This window comes from Ciona robusta, chromosome 5 (genome assembly GCF_009617815.1).
Source record: "Ciona robusta chromosome 5, ASM961781v2".
In the NCBI taxonomy this organism is placed as follows: domain Eukaryota; kingdom Metazoa; phylum Chordata; class Ascidiacea; order Phlebobranchia; family Cionidae; genus Ciona; species Ciona robusta.
In genome coordinates, this window is record NC_143239.1 from 7,474,361 (window position 1) to 7,495,471 (window position 21,111).

Consider the following 21,111-nt stretch of genomic DNA (forward strand, 5'->3'; position numbering starts at 1 on the left):
TTTCTATGGTGATAATGGTGTGGCTTGCATTCAATCAAATCTCAGCGTGAAATATTTGAACATTTACACGAATTTAATTTTGATTCGAGTTCGACGGCAATTTCATAAAATGTTGGGATCAGTGTTGCCATTTATAAAGTCGGTAAAATGTGACTTGCTTGGAAAGGATAAGAAACTTGGGAGGATTGTTGATTGTTTGGTCAACACCGTACATGTAAGCGGGACGATCAGGTCGGCACAAAAATTCATCATTAAGTTCAACAAAAAGAAAATTGAAATTATTTTACAACGTTGCGAAAATGAAGCTCTTGCAAACAAAATACGAAAATCAGTATTTGACAAAGCGACTAAAATTATTTGATGTTTGTGTTTTATTGTTGATTTTTTATAATTCTTGTTTTATTAAACTTTAGAAATTATTTTAAAATGTCTGAATTATGTTTTCCACGGGGCAAGCCAACGACAACAACACAAAAACGTAAATTTCAAGATAATGGAAACGAAAACTTATTTACTGAGGTAATATGTTGTTTCTATGTTGGCAGTGTTAATATATTGTTTTTATGTTGACAGTATTATTGTAATATTTCTATGTTTTCTAACAGAATCGTTTTAAAACTTCCGAAAAAAAAGATAAAAAAATTCGGAAAAAAGATAAAGATTTTGAGGAGGATATTGAAGAAGAAATTGTTAAAAAACAAAATGTAGAAGTTTTGCAATTTAAGGTAAAAAGTAAAATATAAAGTTTAAAATAAAAAAACGAAGAAATATTTTTGCAGAAAGTTGAAGTTGGAATGTTGTTTGTGGGGTGTGTAAAAGACATTTACGAACTTGAACTGGTCATGTGTCTACCTGATCATTTGATAGGTGATTATGACATCATTATCTACTATGACATCATCATGTTATGACATTATTATTTATATCTCAGGTTACGTAAAAGCAACGAGAATATCTCGAACATTCAGCGAAAAGTTGGAGAAAACTTTGTATTGTGATGAAACGGTTGGTATTATGACATCATCATAAACTGTTTGTAACAAATATATTTACAGACGACTCCTTTGAACGAAATATTTAAAGTTGGGGAGTTGTTGGTATGTTCGGTGGCAAGTGTCAATCCCGTCACAAAAAGTTTACAACTCTCTATCGACCCCCAGTGTGTTAACGCAAGTAAGTTTGTTGTTGATTATGACATCATACATATTGATTATGACATCATTGTTAATAGATCTTAATTTCACTGCTCTCCACCCCGGGATGTTCGTCGCCGCTTCCGTTAAATCAAAAGAAGATCACGGTTTCCAGCTCGATATTGGAAAAGATGGGACATCGGGGTTTTTGCCGCTTAAATATAAAGGTGGGATTGTAATAAACAACCTATATGATGTAATAATGGTTGCTTGTAGATCCCGAGACACATCTACCAACAGGGGGGGTTATACGCTGTGTCATCGTCGAGGTGAAAAATGGCGGAAAAATTTTAATTCTTTCAAATGAGAAGAAGAAAATGAACAAAACTTTGGTAAGATTTCTATGAAATATAATTTAACACAGGGAATTCCTCGTTTTGTGCAAAGTCAAAAATGCTGAATCGCCCGATACTGCTGACGGCGAGTCGGCGATCTCCGTAAGTTGCCATAGCAACAGGTTGACCCAAAGTTTCAGACTTTTCGATCAACTCCTTTAAGTACCATCCCCCGCTACTATACATAGATATTCTGTAAACATAGAGGTTTTTAATTTATAAAACAAACGTACAAACCGCACCTTTGGTTGCCGTAATCACAAATAATTATATTTCCGCAACAATCGGTTTGGACACCTAGTGGTGACCTCAGTTCCCCCTGTCGAGCGCCAAAGTTTCCGAACTTGTTGAGATACTTTCCGTGTTTGTCGAACACTTTCACGCAGTTGTTACGATTGTCGCTAATGAGTATCTGTTGTTGTGATGTCAAAAACATTCATTGTTATCATATATGATGTCATAAACATTCATTGTTATCATATATGATGTCATAAACACCTGGTTTCTATGATTCATTGTTACGTAATAAGGTTTGTTGAATTTGTTATTTCCATGATTATCAAGACGGGTTATAAGATTTCCATGTTTTGTGTGAATTGTAACTTCGTTGGTTGCGATGTCCGTGATGATGAATCTATGATGTCATAATATAAGTGGTGACATCACAATACATGACATCACAATACCTCTCCATACAATCAACAAACACGCCCCTACACGACTGAAACGACCCTCGACCAAACTCCCCTAAATATTCCCCCTCGCTGCTCCATAGCGCCACCACTGGTCCACAACTAACCACAAGCGTTTCTTCTTTCGTTAAACTTATTCCCCCTGCAAATATAATTGTTATATAACCAGGCACACGCCTAACCCCAACCCACCCCACTAACCACCCCAACCCACCCGGGGTCAGCTTCCCGACACACCCCACTAACCACCCCAACCCACCCGGGGTCAGCTTCCCGACACACCCCACTAACCACCCCAACCCACTTGGGGTCAGTTCCCCAACACACCCCACTAACCACCCCAACCCACCCGGGGTCAGCTTCCCGACACGCCACACTAACCATCCCAACCCACCCGGGGTCAGCTTCCCGACACACCCCACTAACCACCCTAACCCACCCGGGGTCAGTTCCCCGACACACCCCACTAACCACCCCAACCCACCCGGGGTCAGTTCCCCGACACACCCCACTAACCACCCCAACCCACCCGGGGTCAGCTTCCCGACACACCCCACTAACCATCCCAACCCACCCGGGGTCAGCTTCCCCGACACACCCCACTAACCACCCCAACCCACCCGGGGTCAGCTTCCCGACACACCCCACTAACCACCCCAACCCACCCGGGGTCAGTTCCCCGACACACCCCACTAACCACCCCAACCCACCCGGGGTCAGTTCCCCAACACACCCCACTAACCACCCCAACCCACCCGGGGTCAGTTCCCCCGTCGAAATAGATTTCATATTCTTTCCCTCCGTCGATAAAATATGGATTTTTCTTTCTTTGGAACCGGTTAGGAAAATATTCTGAATAATTATTCGTTAAATAATGTTTGTTATAGAAATAATATAAACATTATCTGTTGTTGCGACCCCTGGCCCGTATTCCCCGATGTTTAATTGTTCGTACCCAACCATCTTGCCCCAATCCCGATAATCTGACCATTGGTGTGCACTGTGTGTATTATGACATCATCAATCTATATTATGACATCACATTACCTTACGTTGTTGCGTCACAATGTGAATATTTGAGGTTTTGTCGTTCTGTAAAGTTATTGTTATGACATCATAAACTTTATTATGACATCACAAACCTTCGTGCTCATTTGCATAATGTGTTGGTTGAACTGGGACAAGTGCGTCATGTGGTTCGTGGTTGAACGATTTTTGAGGTAGAAATATTGTTTCTATGTTGGGAAATGTTGTTTCTATTGATGAGGTATCGCGTTGAATTAAATCTGTTGGTTGAAAATATTTCAACATAGAAATATAAATATTCCATAGAAATCTTACAAATATTTTGTTGTATATTGTTTCTATGTTGCTTGGTGATATCCTGCGATAGTTACGTTGTAAAAACTTTTAAAATAATTAAGTTTTTATAAAATACCTTGTGGGTTTGTTGATGTAGATGCGTTCTTTGGTTTGCGTGAAATATTGAACAAACATTCATATTGTTCCTGTCTGTGATGTCATAATATATATGGTGATGTCATATTATATATGGTGATGTCATAATATATATGGTGATGTCATAATATATATGGTGATGTCATACTTATGTCCTGATGTTTTAAGCAACTCAACCAAACTCCCAATTGTCGCTTCGTCTTTCTTCTCTTCTTTCCAATCCTTCAAATAATTTAAGTTTTCTTTTTTCTCTCGTTTCACAACAACTTGATGCTTCAACCTAAGATTAAACTTTTTAAAAAAATTATTTTTGTTTCATGATTTTTTTACTTTAATATTTTTCCGAGTTTGTTTTCCGTAGTCGGCAAATTATTTGCGAGATTTTCCAAAATGTCGTTCGTGACTTTCCTGTTCATTAAAATATCTCGTGCCGTTGTTTCTTTGATTATCTTACTTGGGGAACTACCCATTCTAATGCAGGCGCGACTAAACGATGGAATTACTTTGGATTCAATGTTTCCTGGAACGCTCGTTAAATTCAACACGACAAAGGCAAGATACTTAAGATTATGACATCATAATGACACTTGTAATAATAACACTTATAGTTACGTTAAGTGTTCTTTATAATATGTTTTCTATGTTTTTATCCAGGAATTACCATTCGGTAAATTTGGTAAATTTCTTCAATTCGAAGGAAGCGTGTCGTGCTTGAATGCAGACAATAGATTCAGTGATGTCATAATCAAACATGACGATAAAAATAATTTTCTTACGGCTTGTGTCATGTACGTGACATGCGACAAACACGTGGCACTGTCAACCAACCCTGTTTTATGGCGCGACACTGAACGGTTACAACTCATTCAACAATTCCAGGTAAAAACAAAACGTTTGAAATTTATTCGACTTTGTTGAAATTTTGTTATTTAGGAGAAATATTCGGTTGGAACAAAATGTACGTCAAGCGTTGTGAAAGTATTGAAAGGAATCGGCGTCGTTTGTAAAGTGAGTTGTGGTTTGTTGGGGGGGAGGTTATTTATTCTGTTTGTTGGGGGAGTTACTTATTGTTTGTGGTGGGGGGGGAGGTTATTTATTCTAACGAATATTGGTAACAGGTGGATAACAACGGACCATCGGCTGTGATATTTAAACGTAATTTATCCGATAAAATATCTGAGAATATTCTGGATGAGTGGAAGGAGAAAAAAAACTTTGAGAGTCGAGTCATTGATGTTTCTTCGATTAATATGACATTGGAACTTAGCGCTAAAAGGTACGTTTGTAAGATGGTAGGGTGGGGTAAGTTGGGTAGGTTGGGTGGGTGGGTGGGGTAAGTTGGGTGGGTGGGGTAAGTTGGGTGGGTGGGTAAGTTGGGTGGGTGGGGTAAGTTGGGTGGTTGGGGTAAGATGGGTGGTTGGGGTAAGTTGGGTGGTTGGGGTAAGTTGGGTAGGTGGGGTGAGTTGGGTGGGTGGGGTTGGGTAGGCTTAGTTGGGTAGGTGGGGTAAGATGGGTGGGTGGGGTAAGTTGGGTGGTTGGGGTAAGATGGGTGGTTGGGGTAAGTTGGGTAGGTGGGGTAAGATGGGTGGGTGGGGTAAGTTGGGTGGGTGGGGTAAGATGGGTAGGTGGGGTAAGTTGGGTGGGTGGGGTAAGTTGGGTGGGTGGGGTGAGTTGGGTGGGTGGGGTAAGATGGGTGGTTGGGGTAAGTTGGGTAGGTGGGGTAAGATGGGTGGGTGGGGTAAGTTGGGTGGGTGGGGTAAGATGGGTAGGTGGGGTAAGTTGGGTGGTTGGGGTAAGTTGGGTAGGTGGGGTAAGATGGGTGGGTGGGGTAAGTTGGGTGGGTGGGGTAAGATGGGTAGGTGGGGTAAGTTGGGTGGGGTAAGATGGGTTCAGTAAGACAGATGGTAACCATGTTTTTGCAGGAGTGTTTTGGACGCAAAATATTTACGATACGAAGATATAATTCCCGGAACTTTGGTTCAATGTAAGATCACCCAAGTTCAACAGAAAGGTTTACAAGTTGTGTTGGGGTCAGGGGAAGGTAAAGGTTTCAAATCCTGCAATAGTTTGATGGGTTTTGTGTCAAAACTTCATTTATCGGACATTATTTTGCAACATCCGGAGAAAATTTTCAACGAGGGAAACGTCATCCGGTGTCGAGTGTTAACATCGTCGGCGAAACGTCGGCATTTGCATCTCACGCATAAACAATCGCTTGTTGGATCAAAACTTCCCATTGTTACCAATTATGATGTCATAAAGCGTGACGACGTTATTCATGGATTCATTTCGAATATTAAACCTTTTGGGTAAGATTTCTAAGTTGAATATTTTAATGTTTCTATTGATGTGAAATATGATTTCTATGTTCCAGATGTTTCGTAAAATTTTACGATGATGTCACGGGGTTCGTTCCGCATCACCAACTTTCGGCAACACCTGTTCAAAATCCACAGAAATTATTTTTCATAGGACAGGTAAGAAATGCTTAGTCATGGTTTCATTGTTACATCATATTCTTATCAGGTCGTAAAGTGCCGTGTCATCTCAAACGATGCTGGAAATAAAAAGTTGAAATTATCGTTTCGGACGACGAATGAGAAACGTGTAGTTGAACATAACGTTAAACCTGGAATGGTTTGTCTGTTATTATATTTCAACTAATTGTTTGTTTATTTATTATATTTCAACTAATTGTTTGTTTGTTTATTTATTATATTTCAACTTATTGTTTGTTTGTTTATTATATTTTAAATAATTGTTTGTTTGTTTATTATAATAGATGGTAAATGTTAAAGTAATAATGAAGGAACAATCACATTTGTCGGTCAAAATAATGGGCGATGAATCCGAGCAATCTGATTGGCCGACAGCAATGATCTCACAATATCAATTATCCGACTTTGTCGAAATATCGAGAAGTATTTTCACACTAGTTCGCGAGGAAACGGTTTTAAATGACTGTATCGTCGTGGCAACCAAACAACAAATACAAGGTTTGAGATTTCTATTTTATTTAACTTTACAATATTAAATTTCGATTTGTTTTTTAGTATCTCGGAAACATAGTTTGGTTGAACGAGGTTTAAAGGTCGACTTCTGTGACCTCATAATCGGACAATTGTTGAGATGTTTCGTTCGTCAAATTACGTCGTACGGGGTTTTCGTTGAAACTGTCGGCGGGTTGGTCGGTCTGTGTCCTAAGTCGGTGAGTCGGCATATATTTGATGAGTCGGCATTAATTGATAACAGTCCGTATATGAGTTAATACATATCACTCGTACAAGTTGTTGCTCGCAAATAGTTTATTTGATCATAGAAATAATATAAAACATTATAAAAATAATATAAACCATTATATTTGTCGTTTTTGCTTGCGAATGATGAATCATCATATTTTCGATGAGTCATCAACGCTAGGCATTGTATGAGTGATTGTTCCATAGACAATATCTCCATTGTTACTATCTATGACATCACAGTTGTCTTTTATTATGACATCACAAAACACTTTCTCCGTATAAACCCCAGTGTTTTCATCACTTTGTTCCGCAACACTGCCTTCCATAGAAACAACATTAATATTGCTTGTCACTGCTTGGTGGCGCATGGGAGTATAAACCTCGTCACTGCTCACCACACGATGTCTTACTTTCACCACTTGTAGGAGCCCTCGCTTCACTAATACAACAACAACGAACGAGGTTACGATAAATCCGCATAGAAATCCTATAAACACCAATAGTTGGTCTGGTAATCCCTCTGTGCACTGTCGAGCTGCGTTTGTTGCATTCATTGTTGTTGAATGAATGGTGTATTGTGATGTCATAGTAACATGTATTATGACTCATACAGGCCATTTGTGACAAGTATCTCGCTGACGTAAACGACCGATTCATAACCGGCCAATCAGTGGTTGCCGTGGTTACAGGGATTGAAGACGACAGAAAAAGATTTTTGGTTTCGCTTCGATTGTCTCAATGTCCATTGGACGATGAACAACCAATCATATCCCAGTATTCTGACGAGATGAAAAAAATCAAAAAGTTTTTTCCGAAAGGTTTGAAAAATGAAATTTCAAAATTATTTTAAACAACGAAGTTTGTTTCAGATAAATTGAAAGTTGGAGATCTTGTTACCGTGGCTACGAAGGATGGAACGAGATCAATCGAGGGGATTCCCGGGTTCGAGGTTCGGGGTGACATCACAGAGGATTCAACAGCAATTGTCGTTCACAAAGATTTTGCGACGAAAGTTTTGTTTGTTACAAACAAAATGCGGGTTGTTGATTTCTATTCTTCATCAAAACAAAAAGTAAAGGAAATGTTAGAACGACAAATTCGCGCTCAAGTATTGTTTTTTAACGATGACATCATAATGGGGTTCGTTGTCAACAATGGACGTTTAGTTCAAGTGTTCCGGAAAAATCATTGGAACGAAAAAAAAGTTTTGGTTGAAATTGGACAAAATATCAACATAGAGATCATACAAAGGTCAGTTTTACCCGGCAACACTGCTGAGTTTTTACCTGGCAACACTGCTTAGTTTTTACCCGGCAACACTGCTTAGTTTTTACCCGGCAACACTGCTGAGTTTTTACCCGGCAACACTGCTGAGTTTTTACCCGGCAACACTGATGAGTTGACATCACAATACACCATTCATTCACTGCTGAGTTTTAGTTTTCATTCTATTTCAGAAAGAATTTGCTTTTGGGTAAAATTCAAGAATCGAGTAGTGATGTTGGGGACTTTCCCTTCCTTGATATAAGTGTGGGGTCAAAGGTCAGAGGTGAGGTGACATCCATCCGAGCGACAACAGCGATCGTCAAACTTACATCGTTACCAATTGTCCATGGACACCACCAAGTGGGGAGAATTCACGCATCGGAAGTTTTCGAGGAATGCAAACAGAACGTTTCTCCCATGAACAAGTTCGTTGCTGGATATTAGTTTGTTTTATTTAAATATTATTTGTTTGTTATTTGTTATTTGTTTGTTTTATTTAAATATTATTTGTTTGTTATTTGTTATTTGTTTGTTTTATTTAAATATTATTTGTTTGTTATTTGTTTGTTTTATTTAAATATTATTTGTTTGTTATTTGTTATTTGTTTGTTTTATTTAAATATTATTTGTTTGTTATTTGTTATTTGTTTGTTTTATTTAAATATTATTTGTTTGTTTTATTTAAATATTATTTGTTTGTTTTATTTAAATATTATTTGTTTGTTTTATTTAAATATTATTTGTTTGTTTTATTTAAATATTATTTGTTTGTTTTATTTAAATATTATTTGTTTGTTTTATTTAAATATTATTTGTTTGTTTTATTTAAATATTATTTGTTTGTTTTATTTAAATATTATTTGTTTGTTTTATTTAAATATTATTTGTTTGTTATTTGTTATTTGTTTGTTTTATTTAAATATTATTTGTTTGTTTCAGCTTGAAAGTCGGCGACACAATATCTTGCACTGTCATCGGTGTCCGAGACGTGATGACTCATCGATTTCTTGAAATCACGAACAGAAAAGCCACTAGAGGCGTCATTGAGCTGAGTTTGTGGCGCTCTGTTCCTCCACCTGGTGACAAAATCGATGCAGAATTTCCAGTCGGAAAAAAAACAAAAGTTTTTGTGAAAAATGTAGGAAATTATTTAAAATTAAGTTGGTTTTAAGTTTTTTTGTTTCAGTTTGATCGAAGTCGTGAAAGTTATTTGGTTGAAGTTCGGCCGGGGGTTCGTGGGTTTATACCGAAGCTACTGGCGATGGATGGGGGTAAGATGGGACAGGGGAAGATGAAACAGGGTCGATGTGTCGAGTGTATTGTTGTAAAACACGGAGATCCGATAATGTTCGCTTGTCGAGGTTTGTTCGTTCGTTCAACCGCGGCTTTCGCTAACTTTCTACCACTAGGAGCGCTAACCAATGGGGTCGGGGAAGATGTTTGTGACATCGCGGTGGGTCATGTGACAAACGGGGAAATCCGGGAAATTGTTGCAGACGGCGCCCTCGTGAGGATGGAGTTACGAGGAAAAGGAAAAATATTTTCAACCGATATTTCCGATGAATTCGTTGACGGAATGTTAAAAAATTTTCGTGTTGGACAAATTATAAGGTTTCTATTATATTTATATAAGTTATATGTTTATATTATTTTTGTGTTTGAAGGTGTCGTGTGATTGGTCGATCAAACGAGGGGTTTGTGCTTACCATGCGGAAGTCACTCATGCACGAAATATGTGACCTGGAACCAGTGGACCGTGACATTTGTGACATCACAGATGTTAAACCAAAACAAATATTTCGAGGAATAATTAAAGTTTGTTCCGAGGTAAAGATTGTTGCGGATGTTAAAAATAATTTGTTTAAAATAAAATATTTCAGTCGGGAATCTTCGTTACTTTGTCACGATGCGTTCACGGTCGAGTGACTTTTGCAAATGCGTCGAAATTTTACATTTCCGACCACACGGAGGCAATAAAGATATTTTACCCTGGAAGAATTGTCCATTGTTGCGTAATAAGGTGATTGTGACGTCATTATAATGAATCGATGTATAAGATTTCTATGTTTAGTGTTTCACCACAAGATGGCAGAGTGGAGTTGTCAATGTTGGAACGAGACACAGGGCATTGTGACATCATCAACGACGAGAATCGGTTTCCGTTGCGTTTGAAACGTAAACGCGAGGAAACAAAGACTCAGCAAAAGAAAAAGTAAAATTAAACTCTAGATTTCGTTTTATTAATTATTATTATTTGCAGAAAAACTCGGATTTTAAAATCAGCGCCAAAATCTTCGGTTGAGAATTTGATCAAACAATCTGAGTTTAAGGAAGACAATATAAAGGTATGACATCACAATGGATAATCAGGGATGTCATAATCACCCGTCAATATTCACTTCCTGTTTTTATGAATGGGTTTCATATTACAATATCTATTATGACATCATAATTGCTTCCATAGGTTGCAACTACTGTGGGTGATTGTGATGTCATAGAACCGGGCTTTGTTTGGGATGATGATGTCACAATCGATTCGAACAAGGAAGATATTATGGTTTGTATTATGACATCACAAACAATATGACATCACATAAACATTATGGAATCATAATAGACCACAGACAATGAAATTTGTTCGAAAAGAAAAGTTAACGACGACAATCCACCAGAGAGCGCTGTGGAGTGGGAGAAACTTCTATTATTACATCAGAATGAATCAATGGTTGGTTATGATGTCATAAAATATAAATTATTAACAAACAATGTTTAAAGTTGTGGATTCGGTTCATGGCGTTTCATTTGCGGTCGAGGGAAATTGAAAAAGCTCGAAATGTTGCTGAGAAATCGCTGACTTTGATTGATAGAAGGTTTTAATATCTTATGTTTGTTTGTTTATCTTATGTTTGTTTGTTTAAGTTAAATATCTTATGTTTGTTTGTTTATCTTATGTTTGTTTGTTTAAGTTAAATATCTTATGTTTGTTTGTTTATCTTATGTTTGTTTGTTTAAGTTAAATATCTTATGTTTGTTTTCAGCGCAGAAAACGAACGTTTAAACATTTGGTCAGCCTTGTTGAACCTGGAGAACAATTATGGTTGTGATGTCACAATGAAACAAACAATGGAGCGAGCGTTAAAATGTTCCGATCAACTTAAAGTTTATTTTCGTGTCGTCAAGATTTACGAGGAATCAGGAAAGAAAGAGGTATTGTGATGTCATAACTTTTAATTATAACATCATGACCATTATGTGAAACAGAAAGCCGGGGAAATGTTGGAAAAAATGACGAATAAGTTTCGTCAAAACAAAGAAGTTTGGTTGGCTCACATACGCCATCAAATGGAGGAATCTCACTACAAGGAGGCACAAGAGAGCTTGAAACGATGCCTCCTAAGTTTGCCAAAGAAACAAAGTAATTTACCAACGCACGTTATACAGAATCTAACGTAAATATTTTAGATTTGGAAATAATATCAAAGTTTGCGCAAATGGAGTTCACGCTCGGTGAAGCAGAACGTGGCCGGACGATGTTCGAAAATATTCTTGAGAATTATCGGAAACGAACGGATATTTGGTCGATATATGTCGATGCATTGGTGAAAGCGGGAATGTACGATGCTGCTAGGTAATTTGTGATGACTCATAATCAAACGATGACTCAACATGTTTTTTACAGAGATGTTTTTAATCGGGTGACCTCATTGTCGCTGTCGAGCAAAAAAATGAAAACTTTTTACCGGAGATTTGTTGAATTTGAAACGAAACATGGAAATGATGACGATGCAAAAATTGTGAAAGAGAAAGCGTTAAAATATGCTGAGTCACTCGTCGAACAAGTGATGGCCGAGTGAATATGATGTCACAATTCGTTTAATAAATGTCTCCAAGAATATTCAGATATTTTAATTCGGCATCGCAGAAATAATTCGTTGTTTAATCTTCGGGATGAGTTTAAGATGTTCATCGGCGCACGCACACATACAATCGCTGAATAATTTCTCTTCAGCCGACGTCAATTGCCTTTGTGATGTCATAGTATCTTTAACTTTATCCTGACATGATAACATACAACGATGAAGTCTTTGCTGAAAATCTTCTAATTCTGTAAATATATATTAAATTGTCAGCGATACAGAAAAAAAACCCACCACCCACAAAGTTACATACGTGGTAACTTGTAAGCGAGCATGAGGTGTATGAAACAAACCACACTCGTGTTATAACGACTGTTGTTGCCCCGCTATGCGAGGATGAATTCACCCAATTAGATGTTACAATCTAAAGATAAATACCATGTTTCACATTGGCTTGGATCTTAAGCAACGGTTGATGTCCATTCTTAATACAATCCTGAACTTCTTCTGCAGAATAATTTGCATTCGAACAACAATCTGCACCAAGCCTCAAACTACGAGCCTGTATGACATCACACACATGTTTATGACATCACAACAGCAACAATGTTTACCTGAATTTTTCGAACATAATTTTTTTCCAAATCTCGCTGCATTTCGGTGGCAGCAGTGTCGATGCGCTTCAGTGATTCTTGGACCCTTTGTTCCATTGTGTAGCTAACAAAGGTCTCTGTTTGTAACAATCATGGTTAAAACGCGTTCATACACCTCATGCTCACTGTCGAGTTGTAACATGGGTGTCTTCTTATACACCAGACACACATGGTGTATTCATACACCTCATGCTCACTGTCAAGTTATAACATGGGTGTCTTCTTATAAACCAGACACACATGGTGTATTCATACACCTCATGCTCACTGTCGAGTTATACCAGGGGTGTCTTCTTATACACCAGACACACATAGTATATTCATACACCTCATGCTCACTGCCAAGCTATAACATGGGTGTCTTCTTATACACCAGACACACATGTTGCATTCATACACCTCATGCTCACTGTCGAGTTGTAACATGAGTGTCTTCTTATACACCAGACACACATGGTGCATTCATATACCTCATGCTCACTGTCGAGTTATAACATGGGTGTCATCTTATACATCAAACACACATGGTGTATTCATACACCTCATGCTCACTGTCAAGTTATAACATGGGTGTCATCTTATACACCAGACACACATGGTGTATTCATACACCTCATGCTCACTGTCGAGTTGTAACATGGGTGTCTTCTTATACACCAGACACACACGGTGTATTCATACACCTCATGCTCACTGTCAAGTTATAACATGGGTGTCATCTTATACACCAGACACACATGGTGCATTCATACACCTCATGCTTACTGTCGAGTTATAACATGGGTGTCTTCTTATACACCAGGCACACATGGTGTTTTCATACACCTCATGCTCACTGTCGAGTTATAACATGGGTGTCATCTTATACACCAGACACACACGGTGTATTCATACACCTCATGCTCACTGTCAAGTTATAACATGGGTGTCATCTTATACACCAGACACACATGGTGTATTCATACACCTCATGCTTACTGTCGAGTTATAACATGGGTGTCTTCTTATACACCAGGCACACATGGTGTTTTCATACACCTCATGCTCACTGTCGAGTTATAACATGGGTGTCTTCTTATACACCAGACACACATGGTGTATTCATACACCTTATGCTCACTGTCAAGTTATAACATGGGTGTCTTCTTATACACCAGACACACATGGTGTATTCATACACCTCATGCTCACTGTCAAGTTATAACATGGGTGTCTTCTTATACACCAGACACACATGGTGCATTCATACACCTCATGCTCACTGTCAAGTTATAACATGGGTGTCTTCTTATACAACAGACACACATTGTGCATTCATACACCTCATGCTCACTGTCAAGTTATAACATGGGTGTCTTCTTATACACCAGGCACACATGGTGTTTTCATACACCTCATGCTCACTGTCGAGTTATAACATGGGTGTCTTCTTATACACCAGACACACATGGTGTATTCATACACCTTATGCTCACTGTCAAGTTATAACATGGGTGTCTTCTTATACACCAGACACACATGGTGTATTCATACACCTCATGCTCACTGTCAAGTTATAACATGGGTGTCTTCTTATACACCAGACACACATGGTGCATTCATACACCTCATGCTCACTGCCAAGTTATAACATGGGTGTCTTCTTATACAACAGACACACATTGTGCATTCATACACCTCATGCTCACTGTCAAGTTATAACATGGGTGTCTTCTTATACACCAGACACACATTGTGCATTCATACACCTCATGCTCACTGTCAAGTTATAACATGGGTGTCTTATTATACACCAGACACACATGGTGTATTCATACACCTCATGCTCACTGCCGAGTTATAACATGGGTGTCATCTTATACACCAGGCACACATGGTGTATTCATACACCTCATGCTCACTGTCAAGTTATAACATGGATGTCTTCTTATACACCAGACACACATGGTGTATTCATACACCTCATGCTCACTGTCAACTTATAACATGGATGTCTTCTTATACACCAGTCACACATGGTGTATTCATACACCTCATGCTCACTGTCAAGTTATAACATGGGTGTCTTCTTATACACCAAACACACATGGTGCATTCATACACCTCATGCTCACTGCCGAGTTATAACATGGGTGTCATCTTATACACCAGACACACATGGTGCATTCATACACCTCATGCTAACTGTCGAGTTATAACATGGGTGTCTTCTTATACACCAGACACACATGGTGTATTCATACACCTTATGCTCACTGTCAAGTTATAACATGGGTGTCTTCTTATACACTATAGACACACATGGTGCATTCATACACCTCATGCTCACTGCCGAGTTATAACATGGGTGTCTTCTTATACACCAGACACACATGGTGTATTCATACACCTTATGCTCACTGTCAAGTTATAACATGTGTGTCTTCTTATACACCAGACACACATGGTGTATTTATACACCTCATGCTCACTGTCGAGTGTCTAGCACTAGTCAAGTTATAGCAATATTTGGTTGTCATAGCAACGGTTTTACTTACTCAATTTTATTGTTTTTAATATTAATTTCCTATTACTATCGGCTACGTTGTAAAACACAAATATTCAAACTGTTACGAACAGATATTCTCTCTAAGGCACCGCGTGTACAAGAAGAAAATAGAATTCATTTCGGAAAGCCCCTTAAGTTGGAATTCCGACGGTTACCGAAAGATTCCGATCTTATCCGAACAGTATAAAGAAGAATACGCTTTGCGAAAAGGACTTTTCCTTATTTGGCAAACCACGTAGACCGAAACCGCAACGACGCGGAAAGGAGAATTCACTTTATCTGCGCCCCGCTTTACCAAATAAGCGAAGTTATATTTGGGCGAGCATTGGGAGAATTGGTGGTCGGTGGGTTTGTTTTGAAAATTTAACGGGTTATACAAAATATTTTCACAAAACCCTTATATATTTGTGTAGATAATCATACACGCGTGTTATACATATTTTAACTTTAAATAATAACCAAGTAATTTTAAAGTTACGGTCGGTTTTGTATCTTTGCGTAAAATGACGTCAACTACGCAGCGCGCAAATTCCTCGATGCCTCCGTTGATATACCGCGTGTGCGCGAAATTCAGTTCAGTCGCTAAAATCGCTCGCCGGTGAAGGACAAGGTTCATAATACTCAAAGTTTTGTAGAAACCAGGACACATGTTGGCTTATGTGTCAGATAACGTGGCTTTGCATTCAAAGATACCGGAGGCTGATCCATCGTGGAATATTTGGGACAAAAACGAAGAAAATATTTGGGAATTTCGCCAAGTCTCGATGCAATGTAATGATGATTATGACGTAACATGGCCCGAAGAATTCTCTTGTTTCGATAACAAAGAATCATTATGCAGTAATAATTGCGTGGAGCAGGATACAGATATGAAAATAGAGCCAGTGGGAGTTGGGTCACCTACGCTTCCTCATGCAGTGGATGGAAGTGCCGGCGTGGATTGTGAGGTTTTATTGGAAACTAACATCACCATGGATCATACACATAATCAATGTGGAGATGGAAAAAATCTTCCAAGTTACGAATCTGCTGTGATGGAACTCCCTGAATACCGGGAACGTCATTTCGCTACCAAGCCTCACGATATCGGTACGTATTACGTCATAATAGCTATTATAACAATCATAATTACGCTTATCTTTTTGTTTATTAAATAAATAATTAGAAAATATCCGAAACATATAAATAAAATTTCGAATTATTTTACAAAGAAAGTCTGGCAGCAATTGTTATATTGTTACGTCATAATCTGAATATTATGCGTCATTAAATGGACGAAAGCCTCAATTAAACAATTATTATTTCACGAAACTTGAGCGATTAAAATCTTTTTTCCTTTGTTGCTTTATAACAATCGGTGTATTTTACGATTGATGTTTAAACTCTATTTTCCTTCTAGGCGAGATGAGCACATTGCAGTACATGCCAGCGCACCACCAAGCCAGCTTTAGTTACCCCTACCCAAGCTACGCTGTTGTATCACCGGTCCCAGGCAAGGACGAAACTAGTTGTTTACCGCCTCTACTTCACCACTCGATGGTGCAAGAAACTTTCCCGCCGATTATTTCAAGCCCAGGTTTTCATCCAAGAAGTCCAGACCAAAAACAGGAGCGCCCGTTTAAAAGTCACCTTCATGCAACTTACTCGTCTCCCGCCAGCCTTGAGAGCGCCCGAAGCCCGCAGCCGCAGTTAGAAACCCCGATCCCATACCCGACATATTTCCCACAAACTTCCCGATCGCCGAACCAACTTAATCCATTCTACGAAGCGAAAGGCGACACCGAGGATCATTATAACTACAACCCCCAACCTACAGTTAAAATAGAACCGTTCTCTCCACCCCAGCAAGATTATACGTCATCAGTGACGTCAGTGTTCCCACCATTACGTAGCAGTCCAGCTATGACTCAGCAGGAATTAGAATACAGTGAGTTTGTTGCTCAATGTAACCAATCGACTCCTGGCCCAAGCTACCAAGCAGACCATGGCATTGTGTTGAATGGTGAGGTTCATCTTCGTATCCAGCAAACCTATCTTCCACAAAGCGAAGTTTTCCACGAAAATTACAACCGACAACAGGAACAAGAATTCATTCTAAGATCAGACGAAAAGTATCCACCAACATTTGGATCAAGCCACATCCAACTGTCGACTCCTTTTGTTCAACCTCCCCCACCCTACAATGATCACAATGGGGGAATTCCCGATCATCACTTCCAACCGAGTGTGTTTACTCCCCAGTTCACCCCTGACACTAGATGTCGTAGCCAGCCTACTAGGGGTAAAGGTAGATCAGCCAAACGACCTAGTCGAGTGTTACCCCAAGATCGACCGTATGCGTGCCCAATGCAAGGATGCGATAAAAAATTTTCAAGAACCGATGAATTGAATCGCCATGTTCGTATTCATACCGGTGAGTTAACTTGTTTAAATGAATATACAATATATATAACTCCCCATATTATCAGGTGTGAAACCATTCACGTGCCCAGAATGCCAACGTAGATTCTCACGAAGTGATCACTTACGTACCCATACCCGCACCCACACCGGTGAAAAACCATATAACTGCAAGATTTGCAGCAAAAGATTTGCAAGAAGTGACGAATGCAAACGACATACAAGAATCCATAACAAAGTTAAAACAAAGAAGCTGACTATGACGTCACCAAAACAAAGAACTGTTACGTCACAAGTTGAAACAATGACAACTATGACGTCACATCACCCTGGTTACCCAAGTGGTTCTATGACGTCACTATCCGTAGACAATGCGATGCAGCAATCGTGTTTCACTTACCAATGACATCATTTCCGCTTTAAATTATGTATATTATGACGTAATAAGATGTATTCTGCTATTGTGACGTCACATACCGTTGATCGGAAATTAAATAAATGTTTATGAACTGTGACGTAATAATTAGACACCAAATATAATGTTTCTATAAAACATAGAAATAGAATTATGTTATTGTCTCGTCATTATTGACACACAATAGCAAATTATAAGTTAAACGATTATCGCGTAATAGAGGAAAACTTCCGGAAGAAAATAATTTCGCGTGTAATCCAATTAATTGTTCCGATAATGAGCACAATTAAAGATTTATCGAGAAGTCTGGAACGTTTAGGTTTAAATGACGTGGCCGCCATCTTACTATGGTCTTAGATACGTCACTATGGCCTTTAATACGCCACCATGGCTGCTCGCGGTCGCGTAAACTCGGAATCCCCCAAATTCCCGCCCACGTTACCCTCGATAAATAGAAAGATAGGCAACGTAAGCAGGCAGTGATAACTAGGGTATATGTTAGTGATAACTAGGGTATATGTTAGTGATAACCAGGGTATATGTTAGTGATAAGCATGCGGGTTCATGGTAACCCAGCCTCGCTGTAACTAACCCAGCCTCAGGGCGCGAGGAACGACTCCGCGTTCTTTAACGATGTTTCAATCATTATCACGTCATAATGTTGCATGTCTCTAAATAATTGAAGGGGATTCCCCTCACTTCATGAAAAAGTCTCCTGTTACGTCACAATTTTAACAAGATAAATTGTTCTAGAATACTTTTATTACGTCATAATTAAGTGCTTGATTATCTACTTATTGTGAGACACATTATTGAAGTGTTACGTCACAATATTTGACTGTTGCACCATTTTGACGTAAAAAAGTCAATCATGCATAAGATGATTGTGACGTTACACTTACGATTTTAACATTGTTCGTTACGTCACACAAGGGTTTGTTTTGAGAAACCGGCGGATTCTCGCGCTCGTTTATTTATTCTTGTGTTACGTCACAATCGCTTCCGATGTTTTAGAACCGGCGAATTTGTGAGAAAAGTTTTAGCGAAATTAAAAATGCGTTTTAATAAAATACCGGCCAATATTTTAAATATCAAACTTTGATTTGTGATTGGTTTATTGTCACTGATGTCATCATTAATTATGACATCACACAGAGCAAGAAATAAACAACGAAATCAAATTTTCTCCTATTGTTTCCAATTCTCCATCGAACACATGGCCTCTGTTACGTCCTAATCACTGTTTGACGTTTTTGCATAAAAGAGAAAAAACGGTTACCTTGGCTACGTCATGGTGGCTACGTCATGTCGACTACGTCTTGTCGACTACGTCATGTTGACTACGTCCTGTTGACTAGGTCATGTTGACTACGTCATGTCGGCTACGTCATATTGACTACGTTATGTTCGTTGGTAGGCTCCCCAAATAATATACGATGTTACGCATCGTTGGTTTTTGCACACGGCACGTTTTGAAACTGTGCTTGAATTCATCAGTGACCCAGAAGTTCAGGGAAAATATTCAGGTAATTTAATAATGAGTTTAGTTAGAGAATATCTTCTTATTGTGAGAAACTTAAATATCTAAAACTAATGTAATGCCAGTGTCGTGATATATTCGTTCCGTTTAATATATTTGTACCGGGCGCCATTGCGCATGCGCCAAGAGGCTATTGCGCATGCGCAGTAGCTCGGTACAGATACAATACGAGCTCTAATAAATACGTACCGACTAAAAAATGTTCCGGAGAAATATATTACAAACAAGAGATCACAGATCTAATGAATGAGCACACTTTAAACTAATTAGCATAATATAGTAGAGTCGGGGAAGGTGGGACACCTTCAACACATATTATCTAAATAGTCTGATCGTGTTTTAAACAACTAACAACGGTCTGCGAAAGTCGTGAAGATACGGTTTTATATTCATTAAATGTTCTTTGTTTACTACTAAATAAAAAAAGAAAACAAAATGAAAAGGTGTCCCATCTACCCCCACCCTGCTATATTAATTAATCCTTTTACTACAACGGTCGACTGGGCTCGATCAAAACAAATCTGAAGTAACCAACAAAACGGGTTCTAGTCGACATTGGTGACTGTGGAGCAGTAGGCAGAATGTATTTATACATGTATTATAACTAATGAAACTTATGACGTATGAGGATTGAGTGATTGGTAAAGAATATGTGTAAATACGCTTTGTACAACTCCTATACCATGTGTCTACTGTAAACTTACACTAGTTAACGTTGTCGTCGCTTAAAAACGTTTGTTTTTATGAATTTTGACAAAGTAATCACGCAGTAATTAGGTAATGTTAGAAGTTAATATTAATCCTATGATGTTGAATTAAAAATAATGTTTCAATTACGATGACTTTAAATCAAAAATCAAAATTTTAACGTGTAAACATCTTGTCTGGAACGTTTTCAACGGAGGGTCGTAATAAATTTCGACCGGGTAGACATTGTATTTGTTCTGAGCTGCTGCCCATTCGCAGTAGCGTCTCGACGCATGCGCAATAGTGCCCGGTACAAATATATCAAAAGGAACGAACACATTACGATTCGCAAACAACAACGTTTCCCGAAAAAATCGTTTTCATCTGACAAACAGCGAATGAAATGGTTAGGGACCAGGACACAAATAGCTAATGCTCAAAAATAAGCAAATGTATCGATTTACACTTGTGTTCAACGATGGTTAAGCGAGGAAACAAGATGGCGGCTTTGTCCTTAATTTCTGATAATTATGTTCTTTGGGGTGAATTTGTGAACAGCACTGTACAATGGGTGGCCAACACTGTACAATGCGTGACCAGCACTGTACCATGCGTGACCAGCACTGCACAAAGTGTGACCAGCACGGTACGAAGTGGGGCCAGCACTGTACAATGTGTGACCAGCACCGTACAATGCGTAACCAGCACTGTACAAAGTGGGGCCAGCACTGTACCATGCGTGACCAGCACTGTACCATGCGTGACCAGCACTGCACAAAGTGTGACCAGCACGGTACGAAGTGGGGCCAGCACTGTACAATGTGT

General features: G+C 38.8%; 3 protein-coding genes across 4 annotated transcripts; 2 read left to right on the forward strand and 1 right to left on the reverse strand.

The window, feature by feature from the left end:
* The first annotated feature begins 290 nt into the window (after positions 1–290).
* LOC149736227 (protein RRP5 homolog) lies at positions 291–12,081 on the forward strand. Of its 2 annotated transcripts, XM_089878991.1 has the most exons (33): positions 292–519; positions 606–725; positions 780–867; positions 932–1,005; positions 1,056–1,173; positions 1,232–1,360; positions 1,410–1,525; positions 4,159–4,230; positions 4,333–4,557; positions 4,612–4,686; positions 4,797–4,954; positions 5,601–5,987; positions 6,053–6,155; positions 6,205–6,315; positions 6,461–6,674; positions 6,732–6,886; positions 7,534–7,738; positions 7,790–8,171; positions 8,378–8,611; positions 9,126–9,324; positions 9,373–9,547; positions 9,596–9,797; positions 9,851–10,013; positions 10,067–10,206; positions 10,258–10,398; positions 10,447–10,531; positions 10,651–10,743; positions 10,804–10,911; positions 10,962–11,056; positions 11,225–11,393; positions 11,448–11,601; positions 11,649–11,814; positions 11,866–12,081. In XM_089878991.1, exons 1-33 carry the CDS (start codon positions 427–429, stop codon positions 12,038–12,040), a joined length of 5,124 nt encoding a protein of 1,707 aa, XP_089735117.1. In that variant the 5' UTR covers positions 292–426; the 3' UTR covers positions 12,041–12,081. The 2 variants fall into 2 exon arrangements, 1 of the variants encoding a protein (XP_089735117.1); XR_016385096.1 differs by lacking the exon at positions 10,962–11,056 and having other exon boundaries at positions 291–519.
* On the reverse strand, positions 11,322–15,392 carry LOC149736228 (TIM double twin CX3C motif protein-like). Its single transcript, XM_089879103.1, has 4 exons — positions 15,234–15,392; positions 12,658–12,773; positions 12,482–12,605; positions 11,322–12,291 (listed from the first exon to the last, which is right to left on the reverse strand). Exons 2-4 carry the CDS (start codon positions 12,751–12,753, stop codon positions 12,092–12,094), a joined length of 420 nt encoding a protein of 139 aa, XP_089735229.1. The 5' UTR covers positions 12,754–12,773; positions 15,234–15,392; the 3' UTR covers positions 11,322–12,091.
* Positions 15,393–15,803: 411 nt separating this feature from the next.
* LOC149736229 (uncharacterized) lies at positions 15,804–18,159 on the forward strand. Its single transcript, XM_089879048.1, has 3 exons — positions 15,804–16,333; positions 16,644–17,657; positions 17,713–18,159. The coding sequence occupies exons 1-3, from the start codon at positions 15,892–15,894 to the stop codon at positions 18,048–18,050; spliced, it is 1,794 nt and encodes a 597-aa protein (XP_089735174.1). The 5' UTR covers positions 15,804–15,891; the 3' UTR covers positions 18,051–18,159.
* Positions 18,160–21,111: the final 2,952 nt, after the last annotated feature.